Source organism: Triturus cristatus, chromosome 6 (assembly GCF_964204655.1).
Source record: "Triturus cristatus chromosome 6, aTriCri1.1, whole genome shotgun sequence".
NCBI lineage: Eukaryota > Metazoa > Chordata > Amphibia > Caudata > Salamandridae > Triturus > Triturus cristatus.
This window is the reverse complement of record NC_140589.1, coordinates 1,166,457,372-1,166,478,451: the sequence shown is the minus strand read 5'-3', so window position 1 is coordinate 1,166,478,451 and position 21,080 is coordinate 1,166,457,372. Positions and strand designations below refer to the sequence as shown.

General features: G+C 40.9%; 1 protein-coding gene across 1 annotated transcript in view; it reads left to right on the top strand.

Moving 5' to 3' along the window:
- The window catches only part of OPRM1 (opioid receptor mu 1), a 338,091-nt gene extending 317,694 nt beyond the window's left edge, over positions 1 to 20,397 (top strand). Inside the window, exons 2-3 of the mRNA XM_085609327.1 lie at positions 4,574 to 4,926; positions 15,428 to 20,397. Coding sequence (XP_085465453.1) covers positions 4,574 to 4,926; positions 15,428 to 15,954 — 880 coding nt within the window. The 3' untranslated portion in view covers positions 15,955 to 20,397. The remainder of the gene's footprint in view (positions 1 to 4,573; positions 4,927 to 15,427) is intronic.
- The last annotated feature ends 683 nt before the right edge of the window (positions 20,398 to 21,080 follow it).

Here is a 21,080-nt window from a genome sequence, read left to right as displayed (position 1 = left end):
CTCCCAGATGTGTCACGTTGTAAGTACCCCGCACCATCAGGGCCGGACTGGCCGAAGCGGGCACCGGGCAATCCCCCGGTGCGCCGCACGGGTGGGGGCCGGTTTTGGGCCCCTAGGGGCCGTTTTTGTTACAGGGCCGTTTTTGCAGAATAGCTGCAAAAACGGCCCTGTAACAAAATCGGCCGAAAACCGGCCCTGGCAAAGAGCTCGGCGGCACCCCCAACCCCCCCCACCCCGCGAGGGGGAGAGGGGGGGCCACCGAGCACTTTGCCAGGGCCGGTTTTGGTTCCCAGTCCGGCCCTGCGCACCATGGCGCAGGATTTGCGCCGCCACTTCGTCACAAAAGTGACGCAACGGCAGCGTAAATGAGGTGCAAGGGGCTTGTAAATCTGCCCCTATGTTTTTTTAACAAATTAAGTACTGATCTACCCAATCACTCTTCCGTTAGTCTCATTTTCTCTTCTTTCCTGCGAACTTACTTGTACTCTACGCGCTGTACATTATGTATAGCCTAATTGGTCTCCGTTGGTGCCGTTCTCTCTGTACCACCACCTTCTGTTTTTAGTGTGGTCTGTATATCTCTATTAGGCATTTTGAATAGACGTTCACTCTCTGTGAACTCTTGCAAAGTATGCCGTTGTCTTTTCTCTGTCTCCATTGTAGCGTTTCTGCTGTGGTCTTTTGTTTTCTGTTTAAAATATATAAATTAGCCCCTCTTTACTGTCTTCCTTCAATTGTCCCTGTAAAGGAGGTAGATTCTGTGTAAAAGGTTTCAGTCACTGTGCTCTTTTATCATTTTCAACTGTTGTTTCTTCCTCTGCTACTTTTTATTACGCAAACATTGTATTTTTAGTTTTTTTGGGTGAGTCAACCAGTATTGCTCGTGATTTTCTGTTTTATTTTGGCTTCATAAAGTCACACTTACCAAAGTAAATAACCGTGATCTCATGCTCCAAAGTGTTACATTTGGCTTTTTCAGAAAACTGAGTCTTCATAGTGAATCTGAAACGCATGAATTACAGGTTAAACTTTCATTTTGTATATATTTGTATTGAGCTTAAAGGAGGGACTTTCTCTTAACCATGACTGTGGATTTAGCATTAAACATTTATCATGATGGACAAAACTTCATAGCCAACACATGTAGTAGGACTGTTATCTCCTCAGTATCAGGCGGCTTCTGCACCTTGCATCCTGTTACTTTATTTTGCATCCATGTAATGATGAAAAATTGCAGGAAAACTACAGGAAATACAAATCCGTCATTTAATGTTATAAGTTAGCTTGAAATGCATCCTTGTGTCAATTGTTCATGGATTTCTTGGCCAAAAACGCTTCAAAAAAACAAATGCCATGAACATTCGGGTTGTTTATATTTACCCCATGCTCCTGCACTTTAATTTTGCTGCAAGTGGTGGCATGATTACACAACAAAGTGGAAGTATGTAATTTCAGAAATGTTGTGTAACAAGTGTAAATCCAAAATCCCAGTTATGCAAATTACGCCTATGTAATTTAAATTTCGAACCAGGTCTATTTGTAACCCCGTTAAATGTGACTGTGTAGCTTAACACTCTTTTGAAGCAGACCTAGGCAGCTTATCAGAACAGATATCTTTTAGGTCTAAAAAAAAATCATGCACATTTTTTTTTTCTCAGTGCCCCATAGATGTGAATATCTAAAAATCATGCCGTACAGCTTTACAGCTACTTATCCACAAATCTTTGCTTAGCATTTGCTACAATTTGCTTGTTGAAGTTTTAGCAAGGTTTCAGTCAGAAAACCCCGCCATTCATGGCAGCATAACTCGATTATGTCTCTCTTTTGCTTCACCACCCTGAAGAAAAATGGAAATATATATAGAACGTTAAAAATACTCGCAGAAGGTCAAAGGAGGTGCTGGAGAAAAATTGGAATTCATATAGAATTTTAAAAATACTCGGAGAAGGGCAAAGTAGGAGCAATGAAATTCGTTTTATTTATTTAAATGTGCACTTACCTCCGTTCATCCATATTCTGGTGTTTACAGTTCCCCGCCCTGCCCCTCCCCCGCCCCGCCTCTCTGCCCCACCGAACTCCCTCCACGGACCGCTACTGCTGGAGAGTCCTCAACTTTAGAGTATCCCCAGGTACCAGACTGAATCCAGGAGATTTTTTTCAGCATAACACTTGCATGCCAGAATGTAGCACCATGTAGCTCAGGGCAAACTCCTCTCTGCCCAGGAAATAACAGCAGGACCACATAAGGGCGCAACCCAGGCGTGCTGACATCAATTACTTTCTGGACACCATATGCACACAAATTGTTAATTGTTTTTGTGTATCTGTGAAGTTGGCAAAAAAGTGTTTTGTGCATTGCAGACGACTGCAGTATGATGTATGTTGTGTATGTTATGTTGTGTGTGTTCATAGAGACAGCTGGCAAAGTTCTGGGGTTCTACATGTTTGGATCAATGCACTTATAGTAAGACAGAAGGGATATTTGTCATGTTTCTGATGCCGTCCACCGACTCTAAATCAGGTCCTAAGTTTGAAGCTGTGTTTTTTTCAGTGAATGTTTTATGATGTGCCTATTTTTCACCCAAATTAAATGAAGCACACTTTCTAAGTGAAGTTCTACTTTATCAAGTTTGGTAGCTCAGCAGTTTTTGCTGTATCTTTTGGCAAATTAGTCCTAAAATGTTGAATCACTTCTTTTTTCACCACCCACTTAACTTTTCTCCCTGTGGACGGAGCTACACGAAGTTTCTCATGCTGAAATGAAGCTGGCTGAGTAAGTAGATTGCCAAATTGCAAGCAAATCTAAGGAGTCAAAAGTTATAGAAAAGTAAAAAAAATGCCTTTTCAAAGAATACACCATCCTAATCATAAAAACACCATGGCTATAGTTACTGTGTATGACAATAGAACACCCAAAGATGAGATGTCATCACTGCTCCAGTGACTTTCTTTTCTGTGAGGCTTCTAAGTACTCCAAGAGAGACGCCTGTTGTTTTGATTTCCGAATAAAGGGGCAGATTTACAAGCCCCCTGCGTCACCAGTACGTCACTTTTTGTGACGTACTGGTGGCGCATGTTACTGCTCCATATTTACATAGACAGGAAACCCTGCAAAGCTTTTCCTTTCCTTGTAAATATGGCACCTTTACATGCAGCACTTTGCGTGAAAGGGGCGTTCCATGGGTGTTGCTGTGGGTGTTCCCACGCAACACCCATGGAACAAGACACATTTCCAGATTTACGAGGAATCGTAAATCGGGAAATGTGTCTGAATGCTACGCCACTCTAGGGGTGGCGTAGCAAGGCGTAACGAGGAGAAATGTTTTCATTTCTCCTCGTTTCAGCATGCATTGAAAGAGGAAAATGCCTGTAGTGATTGTTTTTGTGCAGGAAGGTGCCCCTTCCTGCACTTTAGAAGTGCCACAGCATGGCTCAGCCAAAGGGCTTGCGTTGCCGCACTGCTGCACTTCCTTGTAAATCTGCCCCATGGACTTTAGATAACTGAATGTGTAGTGTGAGTTCTCTGATGCCCATTCAATTGGCTTTCAAACAGCATGCATTGAGTTTAAAGGTAGCAAACACATGCATTATTCTAGAAACATGACACTGGGAACATATGAAACCCACAAAGAAACAATTGATGATGGTAACATGACTTATATTAAGTGTTTCATTATTTATTTACAAATTGCTGTCTTTTCTTTTCTAGAACTGTCATATTCAGGGCCGGACTGGCCGTAGCGGGCACCGGGCAATCCCCTGGTGCGCCGCACGGGTGGGGGCCGGTTTTGGGCCCCTGGGGGGTGTTTTTGTTACAGGGCCGATTTTGCAGCATAGCTGCAAAATCGGCCCTGTAACAAAATCGGCCGAAAACCGTCCCTGGCAAAGAGCTCGGTGGCACCCCCAACCCCCCCCCTCCCCCCTCCCCCCCCAAGCACTTTGCCAGGGCCGGTTTTGGTTCCCAGTCCGGCCCTGGTCCTTGTATTGTATTGTAATTGCATTTATATATCGCTTGCTACCCCTGATGAGGCGACAAAGCACTTTTTCGGCGAGTAGCACGCTACTCTGGATCCCAAAAAGGATTAGTTAGGAATTTGTATAGTGAAATATCAAATTAATGTGAGCTGAGGATATGCTAGTCTGTTATGTGGATTGAGAAGGATAGTGGAGGAATAGAAGAAGAAGAGCTTTGCATTTATATAGCGCTTCTACACCTGAAGAGGTGATGAAACGCTTTATGGCGAGAACCATATTGATGCTGTGTGTATAATCTCGTATTTAGTGTATATTTTCGTTCAGTACACACAGTTGATTACAGGCACAAACAAATCGGGCTGTATTTTTTACTGTATTCGTAGGTAGTTTCCATTCTTGCGATTAAACTCAAAAGCAGATGGATATGTGATACCCTGAATATCCAATGTCCTTTCTTTGTATTGCCTTGCTTCCAGACATCTGACTTTAACATACGGTACCCGGTTGCCTCCCTCTCATTTACTACACAACAGTGTTAACTTAGCTTTCTTGTGAAGTTTGCAAGTACATTTACCATGAATTTTCTTTCAATTTCCAGGTACACAAAAATGAAGACGGCCACTAACATCTACATTTTCAACCTCGCCCTGGCCGATGCATTGGCAACCAGTACACTGCCTTTCCAAAGTGTCAATTACTTGATGGGGACATGGCCCTTTGGCAAAATCATTTGCAAGATTGTGATCTCAATAGACTACTACAACATGTTTACGAGCATCTTCACTCTGACCACAATGAGCGTGGACCGCTACATAGCGGTGTGCCACCCAGTCAAGGCGCTAGACTTCCGCACACCGCGGAACGCCAAAATTGTCAACGTCTGCAACTGGATCCTTTCTTCGGCCATCGGCTTACCTGTCATGTTCATGGCAACAACCAAGCACGAAAAAGGTGAGGTGGCAGGCTTTGCTAATGTATATGTTCAAAATATTGTGCCACTTAGAATAGCCACGTTTTTGGGGAGTTGGTCCTTTAACAAGCATTAGAAACAAGTGAAAATGTCATTTTGGGAAAAGCAAAATAGGTAGGTACTGGGTAAATAATAAACAAAAACTTACAATAAACATATATACCGAATCATTAAACGAATGTAAACAATCATTACTAGTCCACAATCAAAAGAATTCAATAGACTTAATAGTATTTCTTTCAGTTTGTATTTGTGGACTTCCGTTTATGTATTTTCTCTGCCTCTCACTACAGTGTAAAATTCTCCTGGCGAACAAGGTCTCTGAATTAAACATTAGAGATATTACTACAGATGGAGGAACGCAAATCCTCACCCATAACCACTGTTAATGCTGTCGTCACACTGTGAGGAAGGGGCCCGTTCATCAGATCTATGGATTTATGTAAAAAAAAAAAAAAAACACTAGGCAGACATTTTACACATCTGACCATAAACAATCGTTTTTTTTGTTCAGATATTTTCCACGGGGCAGTTCTCACTATACCACTACATTTATAATAAAAAGAACATATTGAGTAATCGATGAAAGGAAGGTTTTTATTTTCACTCCCGGGATGCTCACAGAGAATGAGTTGGCCCCAAAAGAGAAGTGAATCACCAGCAGTATAAACAATATTGAGTCAGAAATAATGCTTACATTTAATACAATGATCATTTAGAGCGGTAAGAGAAAAAATGAAATAACACAGCGCTTTAAAGCAACTGAGCAGAGATTCTCCACAATTGGAGGCATCGTTAATAGCAACCAATGAACAAACCGCAGTCTGTAGTAGGAGTACCTGCAGGGCGGTGACGTGGGGAGGGGGAGGGGCAGGGTGGGGGGTAGTAAACTATGGATTACGGAAGTTTACAGGTAAGTTAACATATAAATTAATAAAACGAATGTCGTTGCGCGCCCTGCATCGCAAAATGCGATTCAGCGCGCGCTACGAAATTCGTTTTATATATTTAATTGTTTACTTACCTCCAATTATCCATATTCCGGTTTTTAGTACCCCCCACCCTGCCCCTCCCCTCCCCCGCCCCGCCTTTCCGCCCCACGGAACTCCCTCCACGGGCCGCGGCTGTTTGGGGATGCAGTGCACGCAACGAAATTCGTTTTATCAATTTATATGTTAATTTACCTGTAAACTTCCGTAATCCATAGTTTACTACCCCCCCACCCTGCCCGTCCCCCTCCCCACGTCACCGCTCTGCAGGTACTCCTACTACCGACCGCGGCTGCCAATGACACACCCAAATGTTTGGCTTTTTCTAGTGCAAGCACAAAGAAAAATCCATCATGCATGTACAAATCCACCCAATGGTCACACACATATTAACACACGCAGTAAAAACAACTCACATACAGACACCCCTGACCAAAGACAGACACACATAGTCACTTACGACATACAGATAACCCCAAACAATAGACCTGCACTCACCGATATACATAGACCTAACAGATAAAGAGGCACCCATAACAAGCAGAGATCAAAAGATACTGAGAAATCCATCCACACGGACCAAAAGCAATACATAAATGTATGTTCAGAGACAAGCAAAAATACAGGCACCAAAACATCCAGATCAACAAAAACAATAGTCACTATTTAGAAAAACCAGCTCGCAACACAGAAATCCATGCACACACAATAATACATAAACAAACGAAGACTGCACACACACACCGATTAAAAGAAAAACAGAAGGATGGATGGACCAATGGATGGACAGAGAGCTACCATACCTATAAGCACGTGTGCACTCAAAGCAAAACAAAGACACACCAGTGATCATTCGGTAGCAAATATACTGGCATTAAGGTGCACAAAACAACAGGCATACATATACTCCTGAACACAAACCTAAAGAAGTAGATGCCCTCAATAACAGAAAAACAGCCATAGACGCATCGATGCACACAAACGAACAAACATGCCCCCCCATGCACAGAAACCAATAAACATGCAAGAATCCATGAGCAAAGAAGAAAAACATACAGGCATGCATTATACAAATACGATCAGTTACCATAGATATATCTCTGCTAAGCAACCAACAGTCACAAAAGCACCCATTCAAAACTGAGCAAAATATACAGAAAGACGCATGTAAAAATTCAAAAAGACACGGATCACCAGTCGTACAGTTAACCATTCGTACAGTTACTATGTGCATAAAGACACCACAGCCACCCATAAACACCGAGGTACATACAGATATACAGAGAGCACACGTACATATATATATAATATATGCAGTCACAGACAAAGCACAGAGATAGACACTCACGGACATCACACAGGCACAAATCAATGCTAAAGAGACAATTAGCCATTGAGCGAGGTAGACAGATGGGTTTGCGGATTAACTAATTGATTTAGGATGGGTTAATGGATTCATAGGTGATGGAGGCGAGATGCAGGCTTAATCTTTGACCCCTGCAAAATAAATTGCAATTGAGTTTAAAAAACATAATGGAGTTTCATCACATATTCAACCAGTAAACTATAATTGGAGAAATAGCTTCTAGTGTATAGTGGAATATTTCAGTCTCTGTGTCAACTAATACTTTCTTTCTTTGGGAAGGTGATATGTAAGTTACACTGTAGTGCATTATGCAGGGTTATTATCTCCTGGGGCTGTCTGGTATAATATAATACATATGTAACATTGGAACTGAGTACATGCTTCATGTACTAACATATTATAGTCCGAGTACATTCATTCTGCAAGGTTTATTTTTAAATTAAAACAATTATACTGACAGTTTATTTTGTTTATTTGTGACTTTTTTATTATGAAACCAATAAATGCGTTTTTCCTGTGATGCCATATTTAAACAGTGTGGATGAAAGGGCCAACTTCTGAAATGAACTCGAAGCCCTTATAAACTGTACAGTAATTACCTTTTATAACTCGTTGTTATCAGGCGTGATACAGGTTAAACTAAAGCAGAGGAAGACTAGTACATTGCACATGCAGTGATGTGTAAAATGTAAGCAAGAACTAGAACCATTTTACAACCCACTTACACTGCAGACACATGCATTAACTTTACTGGTTGTATTTTAATGAACGTCCTACTTGCAGCATATTTTGATGGAGGGGGCACTTTCAGGAACCACACAGCAGGCACCAACCCATTTCTGGCTTTAACAACACACTTTGTTTGATCATTAACTATGGTTCTGAAGGTTATTTAACCACCTATCATGCTCCTGTAGATCATTGTACTAAATGAGCACAATATGAGTAAAAGAGTAACAAGTGGGAAAAAAGAAGAGAAAGTGCAGGTACATGGAACACAAATAGTGTGCCGCATTGGAAATCCACAAGGCTGAGGTGTCAGAGGAGAGGATTCCAAAAAGCAGTGAAGCACGAAAAAAATAAATGCTATTCAAATGAACAAAGGGGGCTCCAAACCAAAATACACATTTGTCGACATCTTCAAACAAGAATTGGCAAAGGCAACATTTTGGCAATTCTTGTTTTGGTTTGTGATGTTGCTTGCAAAGCCTTATTGTTCGGGAAGCTCCTGGGAGGGTTTGTCAATCTAAAATAAAGCATTGACTAAAGACACAAATGTTTATTTGATCTAAAAAAAAAAGCACACACTACCATAGTACTCCTTGACACTGAAGGAAACTACTTTGTGTGTGAATGTGCTCATTGTAAAAGGGAAGCATGCCTTAACTCATAATAAAGTTAGCCAGTAGCTGAGTTCAGCTGGTGCATTGCCCTTTGATGCATGCTTGAGTTGTTTGGCGAAAAATCTGAATGACACAACCATAAACAATTGAATGAAGTGTTACTGAAAACCCATATAAGCAACTATGTCATACACATAACTTTAGCAAAATCCAAATGACTGGGCTACCAGGGACCTAAAAAAGCTTTTGACAAAGAAAGAAAAGACCTAAAAAAAGCCTTTGAGAAAAAAAGACAGAAAGAAAGAGGAGAGAAAGACAGAAGAAAAGAAAGAAGGAAGAAAATTAAAAAAGTAAAACAAGGAAAGAAAGAAAGAAAGAAAGAAAGAAAGAAAGAAAGAAAGAAAGAAAGAAAGAAAGAAAGAAAGAAAGAAGAAAAAAGAAAGTAGGAATGTAGAAAAAAAAAACCTTAAAAGAAGAATGAAGAATAGAAAGAAAGATAGAGAGAAAGAGGGAAGAAAAGAAAGACAGACAGAAAGAAGGAATGAAAGAAAAAGAAGGATATAAAAGAGGAAGGACAGAAAGAAAGAAGAGGAATTAAGGAAAGGAGACGAGGAAGAAAGAAAGAAAGAAAGAAAGAAAGAAAGAAAGAAAGAAAGAAAGAAAGAAAGAAAGAAAGAAAGAAAGAAAGAAAGAAAGATGAAGCAAGAAAAGAAAGAAAGGAAAAAGGAAAGAAAGAAAGAATATGGAAAAAAGAAAGGAAAGAACATTTGATCAAAAAAGGGGAGGAAAGAAAGACAGAAAGAAAAAATAAGGAAGGGAAGTCAGAAAGAAGGAAGGAAAGAAAGAAAAGGGAAAGAAAGAATAAAGAAAACAAGGTAAGAAAACAGCAGAAAAGCAAGAAAGAAGGCAGGCAAGAGAGAAAGAAAGCAGAAACAAATAAAGAAAGAAAAAAGGAGGGAAAGAAGAAAATAGGTGTTACAAGTACTGCAAATGAAACATGATAAAGACTGATTATCTTCCTGGGCAAAGTTTATTAAAGCACCATTGGTAAAAATGAGTCCAGAATAAACATGTTCTGAAAAATTGTTTGCTTATGAATTCACATATATACTATTGAAGCTTTTGGTTTGAGTATTGCATGCATAGTAAAAAGTGGATAACTTAACAGAGAACAGTTTCAAATGGATGCAATCTGTATGCTGTGGGACACCAGCAATCAGATAAACAAAGGGCAATTCAAAAGGACTTTACAACAGCATTGGCAGGAGACAGGAACTAATAAGGTATCAAGTGTGACATGTCATCACATCTGATAGAAATCCAACGGTCTTGGCTACCACAAACCATAAAAAAGCCTTTGAGAGAGAAAAAAACAAAAAAACAAATAAAGAAAAAGAAAGAACCAACCACATTGAGAAAGACAGGAAGACAGAAGGAAAGAAAGAAGGAGGTAAAGAAAGAGATACAGAAAGAAAAAGGAAAATAGAAGGAAGAAAGGAGGAAGGAATAAAAGAATGAAGAAAAGCATGATAGACAAATGAAAGAGAAAGAAAGAAAGAAAGAAAGAAAGAAAGAAAGAAAGAAAGAAAGAAAGAAAGAAAGAAAGAAAGAAAGAAAGAATGAAAGAAAGAATGAAAGAAAGAGAAAGAAAATAGGTGTTACAAGTGCTGCAAATTAAACACGATAAAGACTGATTTTCTTCCTGGGAAAAGGTTATTGAAGAACCATTGGTGAAACTGAGTCCAGAATAACCATGCTCTGAAGAATTGTCTGCTTATGAATTTGTATAATATTGAAGCTTTTGGTTTGAGTACTGCATGCATAGTTCAATCAATCAATCAATCAATCAATCAATCAATCAGTCAGAACATTTGTAAAGCGCACTACTTACCCGTGAGGGTCTCAAGGCCCCGGCGGGGGGGATGCTGCTACTGCTTGAATAGCCAGGTCTTGAGGAGGAGGAGGTCTTAAGAGAGGATAACTTAACACAGTATAGTTTCAAATTGATGCATTCTGTTATGCTGTGAATCTCCAGCAATCAGATAAACAAAGGACACTTCAAAAGGAATTTCCCACAGCATTTGAAGGAGACAGCAACTGATAAAGCATATAGTGTGACCTGTGGTGGGGCCTATTCCCACAGGAAGTGGTCACTAGAGGGTGTAGACACCCTAAAGGTAGATAGCTCTTTGGGTATTACCTGTCTCCCCTTGTAATGCCCCTACATTCAGAATTTAGTTGGATCCCCGATACCTAAACCTCAGTTTCATTGAACCATAGAAGACCAGGACAAACGAAGACCTGTTACACGAGAACAGAAGCCCTATTGAAAAAAGAAAAGGCGTAAAACTCTGCAATCTGCAAGAAGGACTGAACAATCACTACTTGTGTGTCCTGAAGCCTACAAGGACTCCAAGAATCCTGGAACACCTCCAGTCTTCGAGAAATTCCTGAGAAGCTCCATTGCAGCAAAGGTATCACTCCCCTGCACACAGTAGTCACCGATCCCATGTAGCCCGAATTGTCGACTTGCCACTCCCCAATGATCTCAACGTAGCACCAAAGAAAAAAGAGGTACAACAGCTCTGGAGGGTCTGATCAGCCTCCCCACCAGGTTTGGAGGCACCAGGACCTACCGGAGCTGCGGCGTAGCAGTACACTGGGTACCGGACCCCCAACAGCAAAAAACATAGAAGGAGAGTCTACACCGGACTCCCAAAGCACCAGAAACAAGCATTCATCGAGAGACATCAAGGCGCCCGAGACCCACTTCCTGAGTGACCCAGCTGTCCAAGATCACCGCTCCAAGTACTCTGCTCCTGACCACGAGGACCCTGAAGATACACAATGCCTGACTGACCTATTCACTTTGCACCCAGCCCCACCTTCCCCAGCACCAGTCAACCAGTTCGGCTCTCATGGTCCTCAGGCCCTTGCAACCTCCATCCTTCAAGGAGACACACCAATCCTATTTTAAGTCCACCTGTCCAGTGCATTTTCAAGTGGCCCCCTTTGTCTTTGCGCACCAGTTTTCAAGACCATCAGTACTCTGCTCCCTTCTAATCCAGGACGATCCCACACTTTTCCTGCAGGAACTTTGGATCTGATCCCAACATCGAGCTAAGACAAGAAGGGGAACTTCTTGAAAGCATTGTCTGATTTTCAATGCAATTTTCTATTTTCTTACCATTGATTCCTACGGTGCGTAATTGTGCACAAATGTGGTGTTTTTTCAAAAAGTACTTACCTTAGAACTGTGTTCTTGGTCTCTAAACATACATCAAAATCGAGTTTATTTTTACAGATTGGTCTCAGATCTATTCTTGACTGTGTGTCTCATTTAATGCCTCTGTTAGTGCAACAAATGCTTAGCACTACACTCTGATAAGCCTACCTGTTCTCCCACAATACCACAAAAAGAGCATTAGAATGATCTGCTTTTACCTCTCTGTACCATTTGGGGAATCTCTGGACTCTCTGCACAGTGTACTTCTTTTTAGTACCTGTATAGAGAGCCAGCTTCCTACGGAAAGTAAAAGCAAAGACACTGGGACGGAAGCGAACTACCTTGTGTGCAAAAGTGCTTATTGTGAGAGAGCAAAATGCAGTCATTCAAAGTGATGTTAACCAGTGGCTAAAGAAGGCTGACCTATTGCCCCATGTTGAATGCTGTAGTGGGCAGAAGCAAAATGTGAATGGCACACAAAAGATCAGCGGATAAAGGGAGTTGGCTGAAAGCCCCTTTAAATAAGTATATCACACCTATATTGTTAGTAATATTAAAAGGTCTTGACTAACGTAAGACCAAAAAATGACAACTATTTGGGTATTGAAGAATATTCCCATCTCAACAAAGTTGGGAGGGTTACCTGAAACTCTTTAAATACAAAATATGCACAACATAACTGCATGCAGCACAACAAAGCCATCTTATTGGGTGCCCCACTATGAAGCTCCACAACTACTGCTGACCACCGCAAACCTAAAATGGAGGAGGAAGTTGGAAGTCTAGCTAAGAAAAAAGAAATACTGATTTGCCTATTGATACCAATAACAATAGCATGCAAGAAGAAACTGTTTCTTACCCCAATTAATGCATCCATAGACAGGGGTAGGATTTGCATGTGGAGATACATGAAAGGTCACCCTCTGGAAGAAAACCTTAACAGTTGCTCAGATTCTGTCTAATTAATCACCAATATCCTGCAGCATCTGAATAATTCCTGGAAACTGAAATAACCATAAATGTAAAAGATGTTGTTTCAGCAAAATAACTTGCTGCATGGCTTACAATCAGGCTTCAAGCTCCTATTGTGGCACAAAATCTTGTCTGACTAGCATCAGTGAAGATCTGCTTATTACCCTTGACAGAGCAAGAAGGGTATGTGATACTTCTCTGGTTTTATCACGGCTGGATTATGCGAATGCAGTTTATTTGGGAGCGCCATTGGGAACCACAAAGATTCTTCAGACTGTTCAGAATTGTGCAGCTCGCCTTTTAATGAACATCCCGAAACACAGCTCGGCTAGGATAGCCATTAGACAGCTGCATTGGCTTCCAGTTCTGGAGAGAATTAGGTTTAAGGCTATGTGTATTATTCATAAATCGCTCGGGGGTACTTGTCCTCCTATAAGTCAGTCCATGGTGCAGTTATACCGGACTAACAGAATTCCTAGATCCAGTTACAAACAACTTCTTGTGGTTCCTCTGATTAAACGGTCAAGGACGGGAGGGCGTTGGTTCCCCTACAATGCGGCAATGTTCTGGAACCGGCTTCCCCACTATATTCGTCTTGAGCAGGATTATCTCGGATTTAGGAGGCAATTAAAGACCTTTCTCTTCCCGTAATTTGTGGTGAGTGATTAGATGTCATAGCAAGCGCTGGGATGCCCCCGGGTAGCCATGCGCTATATAAGCCTGTATTAATTCATTAATTTACTTCCTGATGTTTTAGAAGCTTCCTATATGGTTGACTAGGCATTCTGCTGAAGAGAATTAAGGAATATACCGGGGTGCATGGATTGGTCTTATAATGGAATTCTTCTTTCCTTCACAACTGAATCCAGCAAGCACAAATTAGTAATGATGGGTGGAACTCACGGAATTTGACTCCCGGAATTCCGCTGAGTTATATAAAAACTCCATGAGATTTCACGGAGATCCGCCAACAGATGGAAATAGGAGGATAATGCTGCTGACATTGTGATTTAGCTCCAGGAGCGTTTTCCACACTTAAAAAGCAGTGCGGAGGGCACCACGCGGCATGCCATAGGGCGCAGCTACTCGAGTTGATTTCCCTGTTGCTTGAGTAGATTTTCAAGCAGCAGCCTTCTGACCACTACACGCAATCACATGCATTAGAAAAATCTTGCCGGATGTCCTCCTTATGACCCAAAATCATTCTAGGGGATGCCAAATCTCGTGCACACTCGCCCACTTTCCGTTCTGGAGCCATGCACAAGAAACAATTCCACCACAAGACATTTGGCGGAATATTATTGGAGTTGCCAAAATTCTGCCCGCCTGCCGGCAGAACAAAATATTTCGCCCACCCTTGCAAATTAGGCCATTGGTATCATTCACTCTCAAGTTGCTCTGTGTTGGCCCACACTGGTACTTACTCATCACAGGTTTGCTCTCCTACATGTACGTACTCCCACTGATGCAAGTACTCGTTTCACTTCAGGTGCATTTTCGAAAGAATGTCATAATCACAGTACTAAGTTCTCTTTAATTCAAATCAAACCTTAGCTCGTAGTTTCAGGGTAAACTCCAAAGCAATGTTAAGTCCAACATTTTGGCCAATTTGCACCTAATTTTTTTACCTGACCCTGTAGGACACCCTATATATTTACACTTCATAGGTACAATATTTTCACTTATTAAGTCTTGACTGTGCAGATTTGTAGATGGGAGTCAGGGTAAAAAGAATGTGCAATTCGTACAGCAGCTGCCAAACGTTTTACTATTTCGCTATCAGCACTGTAGACAATTGTAATCATTTTATAGATCAATTTCTATGACTTCAATTAAAAAAAGCCATCATGTTTTTTTTCCGCTGCCAAGAGTAACAGCATTATGCCATTGCTGCTGTGGTAGTGCCTATGCATGTTGGCATAACATTTATTTTTGAGGGCTAAGCTAAAGTCTTTGCTTCCCCTACCACTGTCAGAACCTATCATACTTCTACAATAAAGTGAAAATGTTAGAGTAAGTATTCAAACCATTTTTTTGAAATTGGAAGCTCACTCCCCTGCTAGCTTTTTATGCCTTCCGCTCACTCACTCTTGGTTGCTCATTCCCCGATCGAAAAGTGTCTGGATAGTGTGACAACGAATATGATAAGTACTTTTATCAAGGTGCACCAATAATTTAATTTACTTTCTTGATTAAGAAAGGAAAACACATTCACTAAAATTTAAATAGACAATTAAAAAGTTGCATGTAAATGTGTTCTGCGTTGAGTGCAAGCCTTACCACTGAATATTAATTTATTATTTGGCAGCTGCTGTCTGTATTCAAAATTCCATCACCACTATCTCCCCCATGGGAGTCTCCTGTCTTTCTGGGTGAATTTATTTCGATTTTTTCATATTTACTTTTAGAGGTGTGGATTCTAGTCATAACTACTAACCTACTCTTCATTTATGTTGCCTTCGATATTTCCTTAGACCTTGTAATACACTTTTCCAATTAAAAAAGAGTCTGAAGAGCAGAACTCACTCATTGTTAAGGCAAATGTAAAGCTCGAAATCTGATTCTCCTCTTTAAACTTTATTTCAGGGTCGACAGATTGCACTCTGGTGTTTCCTCACCCTTCCTGGTATTGGGACAACCTGCTGAAGATCTGTGTTTTCATCTTTGCGTTCATAATGCCAGTCCTCATCATCACCGTATGCTACGGCATGATGATCCTGCGCCTCAAAAGCGTCCGCATGCTTTCTGGATCCAAAGAGAAGGACAGGAACCTTCGACGCATCACTAAAATGGTCCTCGTGGTGGTAGCCGTGTTCATTGTCTGCTGGACCCCGATCCACATTTATGTCATCATTAAAGCCTTGATCAACGTACCACCTTCTCGAGTCGAAACTATTACATGGCATATTTGCATTGCGCTTGGCTACACAAACAGTTGCCTTAATCCAGTTCTGTACGCTTTCCTGGATAAAAATTTCAAGTTATGTTTCAGAGAATTCTGCATTCCCACTTCTTCAACTGCTGAGCAACAAAATTCCCTCCGAGTGCGCCACAACACTCGTGATCACCACTCCACCGCCAACACTGTGGATAGGACTAATCACCAAGTATGACTAGCCGTGGAGATGTCTTCTCTGGCGACAGAAGCTCACGCCGGGGAGGACATGAATTCAGAACTTACGCAGATAACCACAGGCCTTTGAAGGAAATCCAACATAAGGGGAAACCTGGTATAGGTTTGACACAAACCAGTAAAGGATTGAATAGCTGGTGTGGAGGACAACAATCTTTGTTTGCCTTAAAGAGCACATACACAGCAGTAGGAGCCATCACTTGATGTATCGACCACGCTTGGTGCCTGGATCCAGCAAAGTTGTCAGCACAGCCTCTCAGCACGACCAGAGTCAAAAGGACAAGAGGAAGATCATTTGCACACTTGGTACCGGAACTGTGGAACAAGCTTCCACCTGGCCCCAGATCACTCCAACATGAACTTTCCTTTAGGAGGCTGTTTCCTCTCTAATGCACTAGTGGGCACAATTCTCAGTGCACTCACCAGCGCGAGGAAGGCCTCGGGCAGCCATGCGCTTTATACAAAGCTAAACATAAAACATAAACATCGTGATAGAAACAACGTTATCCAGATAAAGGTTCAGGGATAGGGCATGGGCAATGAACAGGACAGAACGTTAAAGATTAATTTGAAAATGAAGATTGTTGGCGATGATCTGGAACCGAGGTCCACAAAATCAGTTCCAGGAGATTATAAAAAAAAAATCGGATGTATTACTGTATTTATGAAAATGTAGGTTTATCCTCGAACCTGCTGTGTAGCCTTAACTATGACGTCACTCTCAAGCGACTATATGTACATAGATAATGGAAAAGAGACATGTCAAGAATGTAGGGGACTTGACATCATCTAAAGAATGCTCGATATTGAAAACGGACAAATTATTAAATCAATGATATGGAGCCAACAGCTGTTTTTTTCAGTCGAGTACTAAAGTTCAAAAATCAATAGCGATTTTGAAGATATACGTTGTATAAGCCATGTTTCTTACAATAGTGTTGCCACCGTACATAATAGCGCACAATCTGTACAGTCAGTGTAAGGGTTATTTATATTCTTAGCTCGATAATTGCCCTTCGAATACAGCAGATATCAAGCCATTACGGCCCATCTAATTTCAAGCTGTCCCCATTGCTTTTAAGGATGCAAGTGTGGTATTGAAACGCACATGATGCCTTTCGACTTCAAAAGCCAATTAGCATTTTAGTCTACAAATTGCCCATTTGTTTTCTCAGTAGTACAGAATGTAATGTCAGACAATCTGGGCATTTGTATTACACTATCCAAGCCTCAACTAAAAGCACTCGCGTCTCAGAGGGAGGTGTTCTGCATAATCCATGCTAAAGTGCATCGTTGGCTTCCATTTCACGGCAGTGTTTTGTTTACTGGAGGCCGCTGAAGTGATTACTGTACGCTTGCCCGCTGAAGTGATTATTGTACACGCGCGCGCCTGCCCTCACTCCGTGACTCATTTCAGAAACAAAATGGCATTCGCAGCAAATGAATATGATTTCACGTAAAACACGCTCGAATTAAATAAACGATCCTAATTAGCACCTCCATGCTAGTTAACACACCATCACATATTATAAACATGTTATGTTAGTCTCCGTCTATTTTTGCACGAATACGTTCTATTGCAGCACAATGGATAATTTGAATAGAAAAAGTGCAGGGGCCTACATTTTTTAGTGGAAGCTTTTTTTTGTCAAGTACCGAATTTTGTCGAATACCAAGGCCGTCTAGTTTTCATTTACTCATGCCTCTTTTGTTCACCATCCTAAGCTCCTTGTCTGTCTTATCTCATTTTGCAGGTTCTTTTTCATTTCTCCTTTAGTCACTGTTTTCATATTTTTCACTCCCTTTTCCTTTCTTTCTAGTCTTGCTCTGGTCAAAGTCTGAGGATGAAAAGTAAGTTCCGTTCCCAAAAAATGAGCGTTTGTGCTTGTGATCAGTGGCACAAATCAAGCACTTTATTTAGCAATGAAAGTCAATGTTTGTAGTTGGACGTAGTGGTTTATTGCTGTTAAATTATAGCACTGAATGTTCCAATTAAATATGAAGGAAGATAGCAGATGCTTGCTATACTTAGGGTCTGAGGTACTAAACCCAGGATCCAATTTAGTCAGTGATTTGGGCTTGACTGGTTTGTGATCAGGTCTTCATTTTGAGATGCGACTGATGTACTAGTGGGTCACATCCCAAAATGCTCATTCACATGGGGTCGAAAAATCCACTAACTGGTTAATTTGAAAGGGCCAGAAGGCCTTTTGCAATCTCTTGCAAGTGACTGTAGATAGGCCTTTATCCCCGAGTTTTAAATTTTGCATTGCAACATTTTTTTAAATCAGTCCCTTTCTTCTGAAGTAAAAGGTTTGTGGTTTCTTTAACAAAATAAAGGACAGCAGTCAGTGAATGACATTGAGGGAGCAGGAAGTGGTTTCCCTGGACCACTGTCACCTCCTTTGAAGCAGTCAACCACCATTCACGCGGTGAAACTGTGCTGTCCCCATAGGAGAACTTCCACTTTGCAATTTAATCTCCACCCAACTGGTGTTGGTGTTTGTTCAATGACTTGTGTGACTACAGTTGACGTCACAAACCACTGATAACTTTGATTGCAAGTCACAATGAGTAGGGGATGGCCCTTTCACATTCTTCTTGTTTGCAAGTAGTAATGAGTCACAAGAGGTATTTTTCCAATCAGGCAGCCTTTTCTAAATAACAGAATACCTTTAATATATTCTGACACACTCTTTTGTTATGTGTTATGTCATGTTAGAAGTTTGGTGAGGGGAGGAAAATATCCCAAAGGCGTTTGACACTAAATGTTTATCTACTATGGCGTCTCACTCATGCGATAGTCTGAAAAAATGTATGTTTTAAGGTTTTCGCATAATAGAAGACAAGGCGTGCTTCTGCTCGAAGTTGGGAAGAGTGTTCCAGTATTTAGCTACAAAAATAAGAAAAGGTGCAACTGCCCAGTCGGCTGTGTTTGGTAAATGGAAACATGATACATGGTATTGAACTCAACATGCTTTGCAACCACAAAGGGGCTTTGTACACCAGCCCTTCATGTTGTGTGAAATACCAGTTGAGTGCAAGTAAGCAATACAGAGGCATTTTATGCAATCCCCTCATACTATGCCCCTTGAGGTAATGGTGTGAACATCATCCATAGTTGAAGTCAGAACATTAGGAAGAGTATTGCACAGTTTCCAAGGGGCTCATGCAGGCATGGAAGGAAAAGTTTCTTGAAATGTGCGGAAGTAGTGTCTCCAGTGTTTGTGATTTGTTTACTGAAGCCATAGTCTGTTGGCAACAAAAAAGAGGAGGAGTTGGTTTTCTTACCCTCTAACTCCAACTCCAGAGGCATCGTTTCTTTAAATCCCCAAGAAAGAAGTCCGGTGATATAAGTTGTTCTTAGGTGCCCACCACCAGGGCTGCCATACGCTAGGATTCCTGTTTGTCAAGACTGCAGACTTTTGGTTCCACCTCATGATTCTTTCTTCCACAACCCTATACTTCCTGTCAGTTTGTCTCCATTTTGCAGCATCTTTTGTAACTCTGCAGTCTCACATTTTCCCACTGTTTTCTTATCTTTCGTGTTCTCTTCCATTCCTCTTTTCTTTTGCTCTGGGTAAAAATTAAGGCTGTTAGAGATGCATCTTTGAACAATGATTAATCACACAGCTAAGACGAGATGATTATCCCGTGAATTAGTCTCCTAGAATTTCACAAGTATCAGTTCACCAAGTTGCTGGGGTAACACACCCTTAAACTGGCGCAGTAGGGTTGTCCCCTTGTCCTAATTTTTCCCCATTAACGTTCTATTCTAGAGACTAAGATGATGGCAAGAAATGGAAAGAAAAGAAGGTAAATATGGTATTAATATTCCTGATAACTTTATATTCCTGCCCCTGCTTTTATACTTCCTGAAATGAGGTGTAAAAGAAGACAGTGTCACTGTTGACAAGAAGAAATCTTCTTGGCAATGTACTCTGTAACTTTCACTGGGCGATTCACAATATTCAAGATGAAATACAGTACAAAGCAGAAGTATTTTATTGCAAATTGTACAGAACAGAGTTATAATTCAAGGGCTAGGTTCTGTAAACTGTACCAGCCCAGGGCAATTCTTCTCTTGTCCTGCAAATATTTGCACTAATATTACGGCACCAGACATGGCCAATCAGTGGCACTGTAGCACATTCCCATAGAAGTTGAGGAAGAAGGGGACTTAAACTCTGTGTATTATGTTAGGTTATCAGTGTTTTTATAGTGGGCTAATCACCCATGAGGGTATCCAAGCGCTCTGCAGCAGATGTGTGAATCTGGCCCAGGGGTCTTACTTGAAAAGCCCTAGGAATTAATTTTGAATTAATTAAATAAGTTCCCTCTTTAAAAATGCTAACTAAGCTTAAAAAGTTTGATAGAAAAGCAGACATTTGAGGTGAGCAAATTCATAGTGTTGTTGGTTTTGTAGGGGGCTCTATATGGGAGCTGCTCTCCACCTGAACTTGGGAACTACCCAGAGCTCTCTGCTTTTTTTGCACATATATATATACATTTAAAAAGAAGCAGAGAAACTCTGGGTAGTTCTCAAGTTTAGGTGGAACGCAGCTCCTGTATAGAGCACCCTCAACACCAGCGACACTCTAGAACTGCTCACCTCAAATGTCTGCTTTTCTATCAAAGTCTTTAAGCATAGGATTAGCACAGTGCCATCCACAACGAGATAGAAAGGGAAAAAGTATTTTGCCATTCCAACAGCAAAGTCTTTAAGCTTAGGACTAGCACAGTGCTTTCCATATCAAGCTGTAAAATGACAAAAGCCATTTATCACTCCAGACACAGTATTACAGGTTTGAATTGATAAAATACCAACCAAGCCAACCTGAAATGAGTAAAAGCAACCCCTAACACAGTGTTTCGCTCTACTTAGAGCTCTTCACAGAGGCGTAGCTCTGTCCAGACACAAGGGAGCACCCAGCTCTATATATATATATATATACCAATTAATATTTATTAATTAAATGGATCTATTTAAATAATTTGAAAAACTTCTGAAGACAAATTCCATTTGAGGATGTGATGTACTGTAACTTTATTTTATTTGTTCTAGGTCAATTTAAATATTTTACAGAATTTTACATGTATAATTTG